Here is a 20,492-nt window from a genome sequence, read left to right as displayed (position 1 = left end):
TCCCAGGCACAGGTACAGAACATCTTTTTGGACCCTCTCAGCGAAACAAGCAGGTGCACGTGAAACCTTTTCCAAGGGGAGCTGGAAACCCAAGAACGCTGCCTCAGTATCCTGGCCTCTCCTGCCATGTTCTGTGTTCAGACTTCTGCAAAGCCACAGACACCAACCAGGCTAAGGCATGTCCACGCCCACAACGCAAAACCAAGGACAGTGATGAAGAGGCTCCTCCACAATGCACCATAGTCAACTCCTGGCTTCTGAAAGCCTTGAGAAGTAGGACGGCGCTAGCATCCAGCCCAGCCTGCAATTTCCCCCTCACAGCCTCCTGCTAAAAGCAGATTAAATTGCTAGGATAAATCCACCCTATCCAATTTTAGTCCTTGCTTTAGCATATGCTTTTCTATGAGGAAAAGGCTATAGTAATAGGATTGAATGGAACGGAACCCAGCACAATAGTCCTTTCTATGCCAAAAGATAGATCTTCTAAATTTGGGAACCGGGACTATTCAGTTCTTTCCATTTTAAAATCATGAAGTGAAATAAAAAAGAAACGTTCCGAGGTGGAAAGGTTAGTGCTTATTTAAGGAACCCATGTGGCTCCCGCGTGTGCCACAGTTCTGGGTGTTATGGAAATGCATTTCTTCACAATTCTGTACGGCACCTCTGGGTAGGAAAATAGTCAAGCCCCTCCATCACCTCATCCTTGCATTTACAAATAGCAACAAGGCTACGCACGGTGGATGGTGAGGGATTCAATCGTGGAGAGCAGGTCACATTTATTTACACAATAGCACGATAGATATTTTCATTCTCTGCAAGCTCTTATGGAAATTTCACTAACCTGAAATAAAAATATTTTCCAGGTGTATTAAAAAAAAATCCAACTGGGGAGTCAACAGCCGCCAACGGTTCTGGGTGGGACTATCAAGGCTGAGGGCAGAATACTCATCTTTGGCAACGTATGAAAAAATGCTGGACATTCATTTAGTGGAGATGATGTAAGCTAATCTTACTTGGCTGTAGAACAAAGGAGTGGGAGGTGTTGGCATTCTGTCCTGTCACCTGAGCGCAGGAGTGACGGACACAAGGAAGTAAGAGCAGGGTTCATGCAGCCTCCTCACCTCCCCCCAGGCGGCTGGTGGGGGCTCCACCGGAGGGTAGTACTTAGGCACATCCCAGGCCACTGCAGCCATGAACCACTTGAAGTCCTTGCACTTGAGCTGTTTGCGCAGCTCCTTCTGGGCCGAGATGTCCCCGGTGGACAGGTGCCTGTATTCTGGGCGTCGCTGGTAAATGTACTCAGCAAATTCATCCATCCAGGTCTCAGCCACACGCTTCAGGTTCTGTGCAGCAGAAAAGAATGTCATTTATTGACTTGTGCCCTCAGAGGGTGATTTTAGTCACACTGGAAATTGAAAAAAGGAAAAAAAAATAGACAACCTCAGACAGCGCTGGTTGGAGGCTTATTAATAAGGGGAGTTTTTTTTTTTTTTTTTTTTGTAACTACAAGGGTGTGATACGATTAGTCTGAGGCCTTGCACGCATTTCTGTTTCTGGCATGGGCTTCAACTGCCCATTAGATAATTTGTCAGAGTCAGTAAAAATTCAGCTTACAGTTATATCAACTTTCTCATCCCTCCTGTTATTTCATGATTATAAATTCTTTATTTTTCACACAGAACTAAAGGATTTGAAACTGGAGATAATGAAGTTCTTAGGCATCAAATTGCTTCAACCATTTCAAGGAACAGTTAGGATCCTGGAAAGAATGAGCACAAACAAGCTGTTATTCTTTTCTCCCAATTAAAGAGGCAACCCAGCATTACTAAATTCAAGACCTTGTGTTCTGATGATATTTTCTATGTATAATACAGATGCTAAGCGGAATTCAGTAATTTACTGCACAATGAAGCATAATGAAGCTAAGGGAAGCATCAAGTAGCCAGTCTTCTCTGCAGATGTTTCCATGGGTGAAGGAAGCAGGAGGCTGTTGGTAGGGAAAAAAGCATGCTCCTTAGGGGCGGGAGAACATGTGGGTTCAGGGGAGGAAGCTATTCAGTTTTGAGGTCAAGGAAGCAACTCATCCTCTCTAGGCCTCAGATTCCTCACCTGAGAATACACAACTAGTAAATATATACCTACATCGTGGGAGTGGTTGTAGGATTAAGCAAAGTAACACCCGTAAAGGGCTCTGAATAGTACCTGGCATGAGCTAGGTACTATGGATATTATTATTAATAATTGGAGAGCCTAATGTTGGGCTTGGCCACAGATGAACTGAATTGTTCCTGTGGTCTTTTTTCATGTTTATTTTTTTATTTTATTTTATTTTAAAAAAAAAATTTTTTTTTTCAACGTTTATTGATTTTTGGGACAGAGAGAGACAGAGCATGAACGGGGGAGGGACAGAGTCTAGAGAGGGAGACACAGAATCGGAAACAGGCTCCAGGCTCCGAGCCATCAGCCCAGAGCCTGACGCGGGGCTCGAACTCACGGACCATGAGATCGTGACCTGGCTGAAGTCGGACGCTTAACCGACTGCGCCACCCAGGCGCCCCTCATGTTTATTTTTTGAAAGAGAGAGAGAGAGAGAGCGAGCGCGCATGTGAATGGGGGAGGGGCAGAGAGAGAGGAGGACAGAGGATCTGAAACTAGCTCTATGCTGACAGCACAGGGCCCGATGCTGGGCTCGAAATCATGAACCGTGAGATCATGCCCTGAGCTGAAGTCAGATGCTTTAACCAACTGAGCTGTCCAGGCACTCTTGTTCCTGTGGTCTTTAGCTAAGATGAGATGTTCTCTGACATCTCTTCAAGCTTTAATGCTACGCTAGTGAGAGTGCATTATCTAGAAGGTCTGAGTTCTGATACCCCCAGCTTGTAGCATCGTTTCATAGCTGTGTCCTTTAAGCTCTGGTTCTCGTTTGGCGTTCCAATTTCTTATTTCAAGTGCCCAGGGGCTGGAAAGAACCCTTTCCGGTTTCTCATTTGCGCTTAGAAGATAAAGTGGGCAGAATGGCTGGAAACTTTAATAAGATTCAGGCATAAGTGACTGAAGTAAAAACTAGCGATATCTAGGAAAATCATTTTATCTTTTTTTTCTAAAGATTTTATTTATTAATTTAATTTTAGAGATAGAGTGAGTGGGGGAGAGGGGCGGAGGGAGAGAGAGAGAGAGAAAATCTTTTTTTTTTTTTAAGAAAAGTTTATTTATTTTTGAGAGAGAGAGAGAGAGGGAGGGAACATTCAACTGATTGAGCAGGGGAGGGGCAGAGAGAGAGGGAGATGGAATTCCAAGCAAGCTCCAAGCTGTCAGCACAGAGCCTGATGTGGGGCTCGAACCCACAAACCATGAGATCATGACCTGAGCCAAAATCAAGAGTCAGATGCTTAACCGACTGAGCCACCAAGATGCCGCTGAAAATTATTTTCTATTAAAAATTGCTACAGAATCGTAATTAAGGCCTGGAGCTATGCCCAGAGGTCTGCTGGGAGTCAGAATCTCCAAATATCTTAGTCCTAGTAAGATTGCACCCTTTTCTTGTTCTGTCCCACTCCCTCCACCTCCAGTGTTTCCGATGGACATTTCTTCCATCTGATCTTGTCCCCTATGTACCCCCCACCCCTCCGCTTGCTTCTACAGTCTCCTTTATTACTTTTGGTCCCTGGTGGGCATGAGGGTGGGCTCAGTTAATATAGCAAGATGCAGAAAAGAGACAGTGCCACAAAGTCTACTGTGATTTCTTGGTTGCCTCTGTGTTCCTTCCTTTCTAAGATTCCTGATATTGAGAGTACAAGAATTTTGGGGTTACCTGGGTTGGTCCAGTTGGTTAAGCATCTAACTCTTGATTTTGGCTCCGGTCGTGATCTCACCGTTTGTGGGACTGAGCCCTGCCTCGGGGTTGGGATACTCTCTGCCCCTCCCCCACTCATGCTTGCTCATGTGCTCTCTCTTTCTCTCTCAAAATAAATAAATAAACTTCAAAGAAAATTAAAAAAAAAAAAAAGAGAATGTAAGAATTTTTTCTGACATTATTTTTGGCCATCATTGTGCTGTCTGACATCTCATTGGCATTGATTCACTCATGACACTTTCCACCCTGATTCCTGTTTACCTCAACAGATGATCAGAGTCAACATTGTTTTGCAATATTCTATCCCTTTTCACAGATTCTGAACTGCCTGATTTGTTTGGGGAAAGACAAGGAAACAGGTGATGTTTGAGGATCCTGCTCTGTGATGGCCTCAGGTACTACACTTATCTGTAATATTTAAGTAGGATTCTTCAGCATTATCTCGCTATTTACCTTTCATTCTGATAAGTGTTCTGGATGAAACGCTTTGTATTTTCATCTGTCTTTGGACAGACAATTTTTATGATTAGCAAAAAGATTCAAAGATAGAATGGAAAAAAAATTAGTCACTAATATGAAAACTTTATTTATATTCAAATTAATTTTTAGGCTGCAGTTACAACCTTTCTCCTAAAATCCAATTATTTTTTTATTTTTATTTTTTTTATTTAAAAATTTTTTTTAATATTTATTTTTGAGACAGAGAGAGACAGAGAATGAGTGGGGGAGGGTCAAAGAGAGAGGGAGACACAGAATCTGAAACAGGCTCCAGGCTCTGAGCTGTCAGCACAGAACCAGACACGGGGCTCGAACTCACAGACCGTGAGATCCTGACCTAAGCCGAAGTCGGAGGCTCAACCGACTGAGCCACCCAGGTGCCCCACCTAAAATCCAATTATTATATAAAGTAGAAATATTTAACTTCCACTACTTTATGCTTCTCTGATAAATGAAAGTGAATAAAGGCAGGGGTCTATAAAAAAGCAGAGGCAAAGAGGTAAATTCCCCAGGAATAATGAGAAAATGACTTTGTTAAGTAGAGACATGCCTTAAAAATTCTGATAGCTTTGTCATTAAGCAGTCTATTTTGATTTGTGTAAATAAACACTTTGAGACTGTATTTTATATGAAGTTAGATATAGATCTGTTTTTTAATTAAAAAACTCAGCACTTTGAATGATTCCAAGCACATATGGGTACTCATCTGGGCATGCTAATTGTTGAATTAAAAAAAAATATAGGGGTGCCTGGGTGGCTCAGTTGGTTAAGCGTCTGACTTCAGTTCAGGTCATGATCTCACAGTTCATGAATTCAAACCCTACGTCAGGCTCTGTGCTGACAGCTTGGAACCTGGAGCCTGCTTTGGATTCTGTGTCTCCCTCTTTCCCTGCCCCTTGCCCGTTCACACTTTGTCTCTCTCTCTCTCTCTCTCTCTCTCTGTCTCTCTCTCTCTCAAAAATAAATGTTAAAAATATTAAAAAATATATCATAGAGTGAAAGTGAACAAATTCATAGTTTGTGCATATATCCAATGGCAAAGGCACTGAAATAAGAACAATTTTTTAAAAAGTGCTCATGCTAAATGGTAGATATTTGTTGCTTTGGATTTTTGAAATAAAAATAGGAATTATTATAAAACTCAAAAGGGAGCTGATTAGTTCAGATGCTTTCTTTAGAAATGGCTCAAAATGCCATGATAAATGTTAGCCTGGATAAGCATCATCAATAAGTAAACAGGGCAGGAGATAGCTTGCTAGTAAATTGTCAATAACTTTAGGGAAACTAAGCAGTATAGTTAACCAGGGAATCAGCCAGGTAGCTTTTGCATTATCATGTCCTTTTCAAATTGAAATAAACTTGGTTGCAAGGTTAGGTTTGCTGATTTCCCAAACACTCTAAAGGAAGCAGCAGGATCATGAATGTATTCCAGGGATAATGTCAAATCATCTATTCCTTTTTTTGTAGCTTTCCAGGAGACAGGAAGAGAAACAGCATGATAATTGCAAAAACTATAATAGCTAGTTTCCCTCCAGCAATGAGTGTTGCTTAAACATTTAAACATAAATACAACATCTTGCCCATTCTCTAATGTTCCCAATGACTCATTAGACATCCTCGATTATAGATGCTCTGTTCTCTGAATTGAATTTCCTACCAGGAGGAAACTTTCTGAAGAGTCAATTATTATAGTCAAGGAATAGTCCTCACTCCCAAACAGTGCAGATGACTGACCAAATAATATCATTCTGAAATCATTATTCTGGAAACAACAATAGACTGTGTTAATTTGCAACTGTAATCATGACTCAGTACTTTATCTTGGGGAAAACATTAGAACCACAGCTGAGAAATATTACAAGCAGTTGCAGGAAGAGTTTCATTGGTTTTTTATAGATTGTAGAATAAACTCACCCATTCCAGAAAATAAAATAATCGTATACATATTGAACTATTTACATAGGAGCACATATACGCATATTCAGATACATGAAGGTAATGGGATAGGAGCAAAACAATATTTCTCACTTACACATTCATAGCTGTGTACGTATACAGGATCATGTAATTGAGACATCCAGTAACATCTCTTGCCAGAGATAGTAACAAAGATAAAAATAAATCAATATGAGTTGGCTCATCTCTTTTTAAGATTGAGCGGACATCGGCGAAGATGTTAAAATGTCCAAAAAATAGGGGCGCCTGAGTGGCTAAGTCGGTTAAGCTTCCAACTTTGACTCAGGTCATGATCTCATGGTCCATGAGTTCTAGCACGGCATTGGGCTCTGTACTGACAGCTCAGAGCCGGGAGCTTGCTTTGGATTCTGTTTCCCTCTCTCTCTGCTCCCCCCCTGCTTGTGCTCTGTCTCTCTTGCTCTCAAAAATAAATAAACATAAAAAAATTGTTTTTTAAATGTCCAAAAAAAAGTTATCAAGATGAAGGAATGGACACTGGAAGATCTATACATGCAATCATTTACTCCCAAAGTATCTGAAGTTGTATCTATAAAGGTTGTCTTATACACATGGAGCCAGGTATTAGCTGGGATTCCTGTTATTTGAAATTTAAATAAAATTGCTTCAATCACAATATTCACAGTCCTTTTTTTCCTGAAGATTTATGTAGATTCCCAGGAGATTGTGTTCACACATTCATCCTTCACTTTGATTTCCTGTTGGGGGACCTTCCCTTCCTACTGGTGTCTTGCCCCAGGCTTGTTCGCTATTGTGTCATGCAGAGCATTGAGTGGGGGGGGGGGTGCTTCTCCTCACCTCTCAAACACTTTGCAAGTAGATCACTAAGGCATAGACTTTGACATTTCAGGGCAGTGGCAGAGCCTTAGATGACAAAGCATAGCAGATGATGTAAGATGGAATATTTGACTTTTTCAGCTTCTTTGGAGGTATAGAAAATTTCTCCTTGGCCAAAGTTTCTTCTCTCTGTCTTTTGACCCCCTGCCATGGTGCTGTCCTCAAAATTTCCCCTTATGGTATCCTTAGTAGGACTGCACCAGAATACCATAATTTCTTCTCTATTTCATGCAGAGTAATTCAGCTTTCTCGTTGTCTGTCCCAGCTTATCCTGGCCAAACTCTGAGGCCTACCCTTCCATAGCCACAATGTTTTTTCCAGGTGTTTTACTAAGCAAAGATAACTCACCTGAAAGAAATTCAACAGCTGGTTCTTGAGGTATGCCCCACTGAACATTTTGTTACAAAAGGGTTGCTCACTGTTGAAGACATTCTCCATGAGGTCCCTAAGAGTCCTGTTTAATTTTATTCTTCTACATGAAGCCTCTGCCTAAGAGATCTGCTCTGTTCATCAACACTTAAAAAAAATTCAGCCAGTCTCTGGCTTTGTCCATAAGATTTCCCTTGCTTCAATGCCCTTCTCCCTCTTATTTGTCTGATCTCACCCATTCAGAAACTCACTTTTTATTCCTCCCAGTTGGAGATGCCAGATAACTATGTGTGGGGCACATAGTTAAATTTGAATTTCAGGTAAAGAACAAATCATTTAAAAACATAAGTACAATTCACAATTGTATAGTGCTTGTATTAATATTCTATAACAGCAAATGAAATTAAAATAAATCAAATTAAATTAAACCAGGAGGCCACTAGACTGAGGTGACCTACCTACGCAAACCAAAATCCAAGCCTGTAAACGTCTCAAGGTTATGAAATCAAAACACTAGGTGCAACCAATCGCAAATAGACTGCTAGGCTTGAAGCTAGAGCCAATCATTTAATTTCCTTTCTTTGCTTCTGCATTTCTCCAAGTCTTTCCCCTTAACCACTTCCAGTTTGGCATTGCCCAATTCAAATTGGCTTTCACTCAAATAAACCCTTAAAATGTTAATATGCTTCAGTTTATCTTTTAACGCATGGGACATAATTATACTAAAAAGTTATTTTTCTGAAATTCAAATGTAACTGGGAGCCCTTTATTTTTATTTGCCCAATCTGGCAACCTTACTGCCGACATATATAATATGCATGTGATATGTGCTCCATGAATGTTTCTTTTTTTCTTTTAATTCATTTAGTGACTGTATATTCAGAATCTGGTATATCTTGATGCTATTGCCAATACATAGTGAATGTTTTGCTTCTGTGGAAATTATTGCAGGGAAGTTTCAGGCTCTCTGCAGAGAAGCCTGCGATCACACACCGTTGATCTAAATATGCTTCCCATTCCCACTGCTTTTCTGTTTCTAACAGGTGGGATCCTGCTGGCTTTCTATCTGTGAAGCAAGCAGGGAAATAGCCACATAGTTTAAGGTAACAGCAGTGCTAATCGGAAGCTAGAGGGGAGGGCTCAGCATGGCTAGAATGGACAATTTAGGGTTTACTGTTAACCTTAATCTGAAAGTAAGTAGGTGAAGGCCTTCTGTCTCTGCACATCTGGGCTGAGTTCCAGCCAGGCTCTGAGTGTGGACAAGAGAGACTGGAGGAGAAGGCGCAATCCCACTCAAGGTGAATCCGGGAGGTTTTCACCTGCTGGTGTTTCACTCATCCTGGAAGACACGTAACAGTTGGAGAAGGACAGCCACTGGAGCTGAACAATACATTTATTTTTCCATGTAGAAAGCAAATGAAGATTTTTCTATTTCTCTATTTTTAAGAGCTGCAGGCTTCATAATTCTTGAATGATAAATGAAATAAAAGCTGTTATTCTGAGCACCTTCTACATACAGGACATTGATAGCCTCATCTATTTTTATGTCACCGCAGTGGTTTCTTGTGTGTTACAACATGCTCCTCTATCCAAACCAAACTGGTATTAATCTCTCCCTTCTCTGTATTGCCCAAATATTTATTAACACACTTGACACATTCAGCCTTATATTACAGGTCTTTAGAATTCAAGTCTTGTTTTCTTTGCACTACCCAACACTAAATCTTTCCTTAATTCTAATACTCATCAGGTCTTTGAATTGATATTTTACCAGGACCATTAAATCACATTCTAAGAACAGATTTCCATCTCTGACTGATCATCTGTATTGTGTAACATGAACAAAATAGATAGTTCCATTATACCTGCTGATTCATGAAACTGCATAAATCTATCCACTAATTATTTTTTTGCCAGCACCATGTTAGAACCTGCTGTTTAATTGTCCTAAAAACACAATCCCTATTCAGTTTCTCAGCGTATTATTGGGGAGTTGATTGTCTGGTCATGAGGCTGTCCCATGCATGTGTATTATCTGGGCCACCTCACCTCAGTAGTGTGTTTCTATTCTTTGTGCAGAGTGCAATCAGTACAAATGCACTGGCCTGACCCCAATCCACATGCTGCGCTTGTGTCAATATTAAGCTATTGTATTATGATGAGTTTATACTAGATTTCTTTCTTTAGCTTTTGTGTGTGTGTGTGTGTCTCTGTGTGTGTACCCCTCAGAAACTGCTGGTAGCTAGCAAAGCCAATCTCACACAGAAACAGTTTATTTGTCGCAGTCATTCCTCCTGGCAAGGAATTGCATCACTAGCCCATGGCTTGAAAAATACTGCCTTGATTCAAATGCATTTCTTTTCTCCACTTTGATGCTTAAGAGTACTTTAGTAGCTCTGGAGTCCCACCCCAAAGCCCTTTTATCATTGATAAAGTGATAATGTCATCATGGATACAGCTCAAAAGAGAATCTATTTAAGAGAGCCTCAACCTCACTACAATTATTCAGCCAAGCTCTACTTTCTCTCTGATCTAAAGACTTCTTTGAAGTCAGTGGGAAGCCTTCAGCATAAGGAGAGGAAGGCTAATCCAGTACTAAAAAGGGAGTCTTCTCTGACAGGCTGTTTCCTCTCTCTTCTTCCCCAAGGCTGTGTGAGCTGTTTGTAAGTGGTTACCTGCTCTTAGCTGTTTTGATATAATTTAATTGTATCTCTAGTCTATTTTTTGGCTGGATATTTTAGATATCTACGGTAGTGTTTCTGATAACATTTAATGTAGCCTTTAGATATGGGGCAAACAAAAAAACAACTCCCCAAATTATTTAACAAATAGCTTATTAAAAAATGCATGTAAGCCTAAGTTAAAAAACAGCCTTAGTGAGGAATAATTGATATACAATAAACTGCTGATGTTTAAAGTGTACAACTTGGCACATTTTGATACATATTGGTGAAATATATACACACACACACATACACACATACACACGTGTATAAAACCATCATCACAATCAAGATAATGAATATATCCATCACCTCCGAATGCTTTCATATGCTTCTTTGAAATCCCTCCCTCTGTTTCCTTTCTTAGGCACCTCTACCATCATCCCCAGGCAACTACTGATCTATTTTCTTTTGACTTATTAAGACTTAATTTTTTTTAGGGCAGTTCTAGGATCACAGCGAAATTGAGGGGCGGATCAAAGAATTGGCATTTACTCCCTGCCCCCACAAATGCATAGTCTCTCCCACTACCAAAATCCTCCACACGAGTGGTTTATTTGTCGTAAGTGATGAGCCTACGTTAACACACCATCACCCAGGTGCATCGTTTACACTAGGGTTCACTCTTGATGTTGTACACTGATCTACTTTTTGTCACCATAATTTAGTTTGTATTTTCTAAAACTTTATTTTTATTCATCTTTTCTTTTTTCTTTTTTTTTTGTATTTTCTAGAATTTTAAATAAATAGAATCATAAAATATGTGTTTTTTGGTCTGATTTCTTTTACTAAGCATCATTATTTTTAAGGTTATCCATGTAGTTGCATGCATTTCTTTTTATTAGAGTGCAGTATGTGGATACACTACAATTTTTTTTTAATTTTAAGTTTTTATTTAAATTTTAATTAGTTAACATATATGATAAATTTAGTTTCAGGTGTAGAATTTAGTGATTCGTCATTTACATATAACACCCAGTGCTCATCATAACAAGTGCCCTCCTTGATACACATCACCCATTTAACCCATTCCCTGCCCACCTCCCTCCATCAATCCCTGTTTGTTCTCTATAGTTAAGAGTCTCTTATGGTTTGTTGCTCTCTCTCTCACCTCCTGTCTCTTTCCCTTCTCCTATGCTCAACTGTTTTGTTTCTTAAATTCCACATATGAGTGAAATCATATGGTATTTGTCTTTCTCGGACTGACTTATTTCACTTAGCATAATATACTCTAGTTCCATCCATGTTGTTGCAAATGGCAAGCTTTCATTCTTTTTGATGGCTGGGTAATATTCATATATATATGAATGTATATAGATATATATCACGTGTTCATTTATTCATCAGCCAATGGACATTTTAGGCTTTTTCCATAATTTGGCTATTGCTGATAATGTTGCTATAAAAATGGAGGTTCATGTGCCACTTTAAATCTGCATTTTTGTAACATTTGGGTAAATACCTAATTTACCCAATTGCTGGGTCAAAGGGTAGTTCTATTTTTAACTTTTTGAGGAACCTCCATACTGTTCTCTAGAGTGGCTACACTAGTTTGCATTCCCACGAACGGTGTAGAAGGGTTTCCGCATCTCTACATCCTTACCAACATCTGTTGTTTCCTGTGTTGTTAATTTTAGCAATTCTGAGAGGTGTGAGATGGTATCTTATTGTGGTTTTGATTTGTATTTCCTGATGATGAGTGATATTGAGCATCTTTTCATGTTTCTTTTTTTTTTTTTTTAATGTTTATTTATTTTTGAGACAGAGAGAGACAGAGCATGAACGGGGGAGGGGCAGAGAGAGAGGGAGACACAGAATCGGAAGCAGGCTCCAGGCTCTGAGCTGTCAGCACAGAGCCCGACGCGGGGCTCGAACTCACGGATCGCGAGATCGTGACCTGAGCCGAAGTCGGACGCTTAACCGCCTGAGCCACCCAGGCGCCCCGTCTTTTCATGTTTCTATTAGTCGTCTGTATGTCCTCTTTGGAAAAATGTCTGTTCATGTCTTCTGCCCATTTCTTTATGGATTATTTATTTTTTAGATGTTGAGTTTGAGAAGTTCTTTATAGATTTTGGTTCCTAATCCTTTTTCAGATATGTCATTTGCAAATATCTTCTCCCATTCTGGAAGTTGTCTTTTAGTTTTGTAGATTTTTTTTTTTCCTCTCTGCAGGAGCTTTCTATCTTGATGAAATCCCAATAGTTCATTTTTGCTTTTGTTTCCTTTGTCTCTGGAGACGTGTCTAGTAAGAAGTTGCTGTGGCTGAGGTCAAAGAGGTTGTTGCCTGCGTTCCCCTCTAGGATTCTGATGGTTTCTTGTCTTACATTTAGGTTTTTCATCCATTTTGCTTTTTTTAAAAAATTTAAATTCAAGTTAGTTAACATATGGTTTAGTATTTGTTTCAGGAGTAGAATTTGTTGATTCATCACTTCCATATAACACCCAGTGCTCATCCCAAGTGCCCTCCTAATGTCTATCACCCATTTAGCCCATCTTCTTACCCACCTCCCCTCCAGCAACCCTCAGATTGTTCCCTACATTTAAAAGTCTCTTAAGGTTTGCCTTCCTCTCTGTTTTTGTCTTATTTTAATTTTCCTTCCCTTCCCTTATGTTCATCTGTTTGTTTCTTAAAGTCCAAATATGACTTTCATCCATTTTGAATTTATTTTTGTGTCTGGAGTAAGAAAGTGGTCCAGTTTCATTCCTCTGCATATTGCTGTCCAGTTTTCTCAACATCTTTTTTTGAAAAGACTGTTTTTATTCCATTGGATATTCTTTCCTTCTTTGTCAAAGATTAGTTGACAGTATAGCTGTCGGTCCATTTCTCGGTTTTCTATTTTATTCTATTGACCTGTGTGTCTGTTTTTGTGCCAGTACCATACTATCTTGATGACTACAACTTTGTAATATAGCTTTAATTCTGGAATTATGACGCCTCCAGCTTTGGTTTTCTTTTTCAAGATTGCTTTGGCTATTTGAAGTCTTTCACAGTTCGATACAAATTTTAGTATTTTTTGTTCTAGCTCTGTGAAAAATGCTGGTATTATTTTGACAGGGATTGCATTAAATGTGTAGATTGTTTTGGGTAGTATAGAAATTTTTAATGGTATTTGTTCTTCCAGTCCGTAAGGGTGGAATCTTTTCCCATTTCTTTGTGATTTCTTCAATTTCTTTCATAAGTGTTCTATTGTTTTCAGAGTACAGATCTTTTACCTCTTTAGTTAGTTTTATCCCTAGGTATCTTATGGTTTATGGTGCAATTGCAAATGGGATCAATTCCTTGATTTCCCTTTCTGCTGCTTTGTTTTGTGTGTGTGTGTGTATAGAAACACAACAAATTTCTGTACATCGACTTTGTATTCTAAGACTTTGCTTAATTCGTGTATCAATTCTATAATTTTTTGGTGGATTCTTTTGGGTTTTTTACATAGAGTACCATGTCATCTGTGAAGAGTGAAAGTTTGAATTCCTTGTCTATTTGGATGCTTTTTATTTCTTTTTGTTGTCTGATTGCTGAGGCTAGGGCTTCCAGTACTAAGTTAAATAACAATGGTGAAAGTAGACATCCCTATCTTGCTCCTGACCATAGAAGAAAATCTCTTAGTTTTTCCCCATTGGGGATGATATTAGCCGTGGGTCTTTCATATATGACCTTTGTGATCTTGAGGTATGTTCCCTCTATCCCTACTTTCTTGAGGGGTTTTATCAAAAATGGATATTGTAATTTGTCAAATGCTTTTTCTGCATCTACTGAGAGGATCATATGGTTCTTATCCTTTCTTTTATTAATGTGGTGTATTATGTTGATTGATTTGTGAATATTGAACCACCCCTGCAGCCCAGGAATAAATCTCACTATATCGTGGTGAATAATCCTAATGTACTGTTGGATTCAATTTGCTATTATCTTGTTGAGAATTTTTGCATCCATGTTCATCAGGGGTATTGGCCTATAATTCTCCTTTTTAGTGGGGTCTTAGTCTGGTTTTAGAATCAAGGTAATGCTGGCCTCATAGAATGAGTTTGGAAATTTCCTTCTATTTCTATTTTTTGGAACAGATTGAGAAGAATAGGTATTAACTCTTCTTTATATATATATTTTAAATTTTTTTGATGTTTATTTTTCAGAGAGAGAGAGAGAGACAGAGCATGAGCAGGGAGGGATAGAGAGAACGGGAGACACAGAATTCATAGCAGGCTCCAGACTCTGAGCTGTTAGCCCAACGTGGGGCTGGAGTTCACAAACCATGAGATCATGACCTAAGCCGAAGTTGGATGTTAACTGACCGAGCCACCCAGGTGCCCTGGTATTAACTCATCTTTAAATGTCTTGTAGAATTTCCCCAGAAGCCATCTGGCCCTGGAGTTTTGTTTGTTGGGAGATTTTTGATTAGTGATTCAATTATTTTGCTGGTTATGGATCTGTTCAAATTTTCTATTTTTTTGTGTTTCAGTTTTGATAGTTTGTGAGAATTTTCTGGGAATTTTTCCATTTCTTTCAGATTACCTAGTTGGTTGGCATATAATTTTTCATAATATTCTCTTATAATTGTTTGTATTTCTGTGGTGTTGATTGTGATCTCTCCTCTTTCATTCATTATTTTATTTATTTGGGTCCTTTCTCTGTTCTTTTTGACAAGTCTTTGTAGGGGTTTATCATTTTTATTTATTCTTTCAGAGAACCAGCTCTTACTTTCATTTATCTAGTCTGATTTTTTTGTTTTGTTTTGTTTCTATATCACTTATTTCTGCTTAATCTTTATTATTTCCTTTATTCTGCTGGATTTAGGCTTTATTTGCTGTTCCTTTTCTAGCTCCTTTAGGTGTAATGTTAGGTTGTGTATTTGAGACCTTCCTTGTTTTTTGAGGTAGGCCTGTATTGCTATATACTTCCCACTTATGACTGCCTTTGCTGTATCTGCAAGGTTTTGGACTGTTATGTTATCATTTTTATTTACTTCCATGTATATTTAAAATTTCTTCTTTAATTTCCTTGTTAACCCATTCATTCTTTAGTAAGATGTTCTTTAACCTCCATGTATTTGTGGTCTTTCCAAGTTTTTTCTTGTGGTTAACTTCAAGTTTCATATTGTTGTGGTCTGAAAATATGCATGGTATGATCTCAGTCTCTTTTGTACTTGTTGAGGGCTGATTTGTGACCAGTATGTGATCTATTCTGGAGAATGTTCCATGTGCAATCAACCATAATGTGTATTCTGCTGCTTTAGGATGAAATGTTCTGAATATATCTGTCAAGTCCATCTGGTTCAGTGTGTCATTCAAAGCCATTGTTTCCTTGTTGATTTTCTGCCCAGATGATTTGCTCATTGTTGTAAGTGGGGTGTTAAAGTCCCCCACTATTACTTTATTATTATCAATGAGTTTCTTTATGTTTGTTATTAATTGATTTATATATTTGAGTGCTTCCTAGTTGGGAGAATCAATATTTACAGTTGTTAGATCTTCTTGTTGGATCGACCTTTAATTATGATATAGTGCCCTTCTTCATCTCTTTGCTTTAAAATCTAGTTTTTCTGGGGGTGCCTGGATGGCTCAGTTGGTTGTGTGACTGACTTCGGCTCAGGTCATGATCTCACAGCTCATGAGTTCAAGCCCCGCGTCGGGCTCTGTGCTGACAGCTCAGAGCCTGGACCCTGCTTTGGATTCTGTGTCTCCCTCTTTCTCTGCCCCTAACCCACTTGCATTCTGTCTCTGTTTCTCTCAAATATAAATAAACATTAAAAAAATTTTTAAATCTAGTTTTTTCTGATGTAAGTATGGCTACTCTGGCTTTCCTTGGGCATCCATTAGCATGATAGATGTTCTCTATTCCCTTACTTTCAATCTGGAGGTGCCTTTAGGTCTAAAATAAGTTCTTGTAAACAGCATATAGATGGATCTTATTATTATTATTTTTCTCAATCCATTCTGATACCCTATGTTTTTTGACTGGAGCATTTAGTCCATTTACATTCAGAGTAATTATTGATAGATAAAAATTTAGTGTCATTGTGTTATTTGTAAAGTCACTGATTCTGAAGATTTTCTGTTCCTTTTTAGTCTTTGTTTTTTTTTTTTTTTTTTTTTAGTATTTCTTTCCCACTCAAAGAGTCCCCTTTAAAGTTTCTTGCAGGGCTGGTTTAGTGGTCCTGAACTCCTTTAGTTTTGTTTCTCTGGGAAACTCTTTATCTCTCCTTCTATTCTGAATGATAGCCTTACTGGATAACGTATTCTTGGCTGCAGGTTTTTCCCATCAGCACATTGAATATATCATGTCACTCCCTTCTGGTCTACCAAGTTTCTGTTGCTAAGTCTGCTGCTAACCTGATTTGTCTTCCCTTTTAGGTTAGGGATTTCTTTCCCCTTGTTGATTTCTTTCCTTATCCTTATATTTTGTAAATTTTAGTACAATATGTTTTAGTGTTGGCTGGCATTAGTTGAATTTGATGGGAGTTCTCTGTGTTTCCTGGATTTGGATGACTGTTTCCTTCCCCAGATTAGGGAAATTTTCAGCTATAATTTGCTCATATAAGCCTTCTGTCCTTTTTTCCCTCTCTTCTTCTGCGATTCCTTGATATACATACTACAGTTTGCTTATCCATTTACCTATTGATGGACATTTGGGTTTTTCTAGCTTGGGGTTATTATAAATAAAACTTCTATGAACAGTATTTGTATGGACATTTGCTTTAATTTCTATTGGGTAAATATATTGAAGAGGAATGTCTGAGTCATACACTAAGTAGTCTAACCTTTAATGAAACTGCTAAACTATTTCCCAAAGTGGTTGTACCATTTTACATTCCCATTAGCATCATATGAGCATTCCAGTGAAACCGTAACTTCCACACTCAATATAGTCAAGTCTTTTTATTTTTTGCCATTATAAAAGTGTGGTTTTAACTTATATTTCCTTAATGATTAATAATTGGAAGCATCTTATCATGCACTTATTTCCCATCTGTATATCATTTTTGGTGAACTATCTGTTTAAATCTTTTGACCATTTAAAAAATTAGGTTGTTTGTTTTCTTTCTTATTTTTGAGTTCTGAGAATTCTTTATATATTCTGGATACAAGTCTATTGTCAGAAATGTGATAAAAAGATTTATTAAAACTACAGTATAAAGTTTTCCCATTCCTCCCACCCCTTATCCCTTGGCTCTGGCAATTATCTATCTGTTCTCTGTTTCTGTGAGCTTGTATTTTTTTTTAATTCCACATATAAAAGAGATCCTATGGTATTTGCTTTTTTCTATCTGACTTATTTAACCTAGCATAATTCCCTTGAGGTCCATCTATATTGTTGCAAATGGCAAGACTTCATTCTTTTTCAAGGCTGAATGATATTCCATTATATATATATTCCACAATTTCTTTATTCATTCATCCATCAATGGACACATAGGTTGCTTGCATATTTTGGCTATTATAAATAATTCTGAAAATTTAATATGGGGAGGTATGTATCTTTTTGAGTTATATGCTTTCATTTCTTTTTTCAGCAGAAATTTGCAGGCTGGAAGAAAGAGAGAGGCATGATATACTCAAAGTGCTGAAAGAAGAAGACTTTCAACCAAGGATACCTGGTAAAATTATCATTCAGAATTGAAGGTGAGATAAGGAGTTTTATAGACAAGCAAAAGCTAAAGAATTTTTATCACCACTAACCTGGCCTTACAGAAATCTTAAAGGAACTTCTTTATGCTGAAAGGAAGGCCATTCTTCAGTGATAAGAACACATATTAAAGGATAAATGTCACTAGAAAGGTAAATATATGGTAAAGGTAGTCACTTATAAAGCTAGTATTAAGGTTAAAAACAAAAGTAGTAAAAATAACTATGATTTAAATAGTTAAGGGATACACAAGATAAAAAGATATAAAATGAGGAGCAGTTGGGTAAGCATAAACTTGATTTTGGCTCAGGTCATGATTTCACAGTCATGACATCGAGTCCCAAGTAGGGCTCTGCTCTGGAACCTGCTTGGCATTCTCTCTCCCTCTCTCTGCCCTTTCCCTCTCAAAATAAATAAATAAAATGAAAAAAAAGATGTAAAATGTGACACCAAACACATAAATCATTGTAGGAGAGAGTAAAAATATTGAGCTTTAGAATGGAATCAAACTTAAGTGTTACCAAGTTAAAATAGACTGTTATAGATATAAGTTGTTATATGTAAGACTCATGGTAACCACAAAACAAAACCTATAGTAAATACACAAAAGGCAAAGAGAAAGGAATATAAGCATACCATTAAATAAAGTCATCAAATGCAAAAGAAGAGAGCAAGAGAAGAAGAAAGAAACAGAGAGGAACCACAAAAACAGCCAGAAAACTATTAACAAAATGGTCATAAGGACATACCTATCAATAACTACTTTAAATGCAAATGGATTGAATTCTTCAATCAGAAAACATAGAGTGACTGAATGGATAGAAAAATAAGACCCAAGTATATGTTGCCTACAAGAAACTGACTTTAGATATAGGACATATACAGACCAAAAGTGAAGAGATGAAAGATATTCCATGGAAATGAAAACCAAAAGAAAGCAGGAATAGCTGTACTTACATCAGACAAAATAGATTTTGTCCTATTACAATAACTATAATAAAAGAGAAAGAAGGGTGTTACATAATAATAAAGGGGCCAGTCCACCAATAGAATATAACATTTATAAATATTTATGCACCCAATATAAGAGCACCTTAATATATAAAATAAATATTAACAGACCTGAAGAGAGAAATAGACAGCAATATAATAATAGTAGGGAACTTTAATTTCCACTTACTTCAACAGATAATTCAGATAGAAAATTAATAAGGAAGTATATGCCTCAAATGACATTTTAGACTAGATAGACTTAATAGACATTTACAGAATATTCCATTTGAAAGTGGCAAGACAGACATCTTTAGTGCACATGGAACATTTTTTAAGATAGATCATATGTTAAACCACAAAACAAGTCTTAAGAAATTTAAGAGGATTGATATCATATCAAGCATATTCTCTAACCACAGTGGTATAAACTAAAAAATAATTGTATGTAAAGAAAACTGGAAAATTTGCAAATATTTGAAGATTAAGCAATGTATTACTGAACAACCAATGGGTCAAAGAAGTCAACAGAGAAATAAAAAATATCGTATCAAATAAAATTGAAATGTAACATACTAAAATTTACGGGATTCAGTAAAAACAGTTCTAAGAGGTAAGTTCATAGCAATAAATGCCTTCTTGAAGAAACAGGAAAAGTCTCAAATAGCCTAACTTTACACCCCAAGGAACTAGAAAAAGAAAAAATATATACATAGGTTAGTAAGAGGATGGAAATAGTAAGAATCAGAGCAAACTAAATGAAATAGAATCTAAAAACATAGTAGAAAGACCAATGAAACTAAGATCTGTTTCTTTGTAAAGATAATAAAAATTGACAAACTTAGCTAGACTCACCAAGACTGAAGAAGAGGAGTCAAAGGAATAAAACCAGAAATTAAAGAGAAGTTACAACTGGTATCACATAAATAAAAGGATCATAAGAGACTACTATGAGCAATAATATGCCCAATAATAATAAATTGGGAAACTTGGAAGAAATGGACAGATGGATACAATCTACCAAGACCAAACCCTGATGAAGTAGAAAATCTGAACAGATGGATTACTAGTAAGGAGATTGAAACATTAGTCAACCCCTTCACCCCAAAATGTGCAGGACCAGACAGCTTCACTGGTAAATTCTATTCAAAGAAGAATTAATAGCAATCCTCAATCTCTTCCAAAAAAATAGAAGAGGAGAGAACTCTTCCAAACTCATTTTATGAGGCCAGTATAAGCCTGATACCAAAACCAGACAAGGATGCCACAAGGATGCCAATATTCCCAATGATCGTAGATGCAAAAATCCTGAATAAAATATTAGCAAACTGAATTCAACAATACATTAAAACAATCACACACTGTGATTAAGTGGAATTTATTCTAGGGATGCAAGGATGGTTCAATATCTATAAATCAGTTAATGTGATCTATACCACATTAACAAAATAAAAACTAAAAATTATATCATAATCTAAATAGATGCAGAAAACACATTTCACAAAATTTAACATTCATTTATGATAAAAACTCTCAACAAAGTGGGTATAGAGGGAACTTACCTCAACATAATAAATCTCTATATAACAAACCCACAGCTAACATCATAGTCAATGGTAAACAGCTGAAA

At 37.4% G+C, this 20,492-nt stretch overlaps 1 protein-coding gene across 1 annotated transcript in view; it reads right to left on the bottom strand.

The window, feature by feature from the left end:
- GALNTL6 (polypeptide N-acetylgalactosaminyltransferase like 6) overlaps positions 1-20,492 on the bottom strand; it is a 1,200,087-nt gene that overhangs the window by 73,445 nt on the left and 1,106,150 nt on the right. Inside the window, exon 10 of the mRNA XM_049631330.1 lies at positions 1,122-1,343. Coding sequence (XP_049487287.1) covers positions 1,122-1,343 — 222 coding nt within the window. The remainder of the gene's footprint in view (positions 1-1,121; positions 1,344-20,492) is intronic.

Source organism: Panthera uncia, chromosome B1 (assembly GCF_023721935.1).
Source record: "Panthera uncia isolate 11264 chromosome B1, Puncia_PCG_1.0, whole genome shotgun sequence".
Lineage (NCBI taxonomy): Eukaryota > Metazoa > Chordata > Mammalia > Carnivora > Felidae > Panthera > Panthera uncia.
This window is presented reverse-complemented; position numbering and strand designations above follow the sequence as displayed.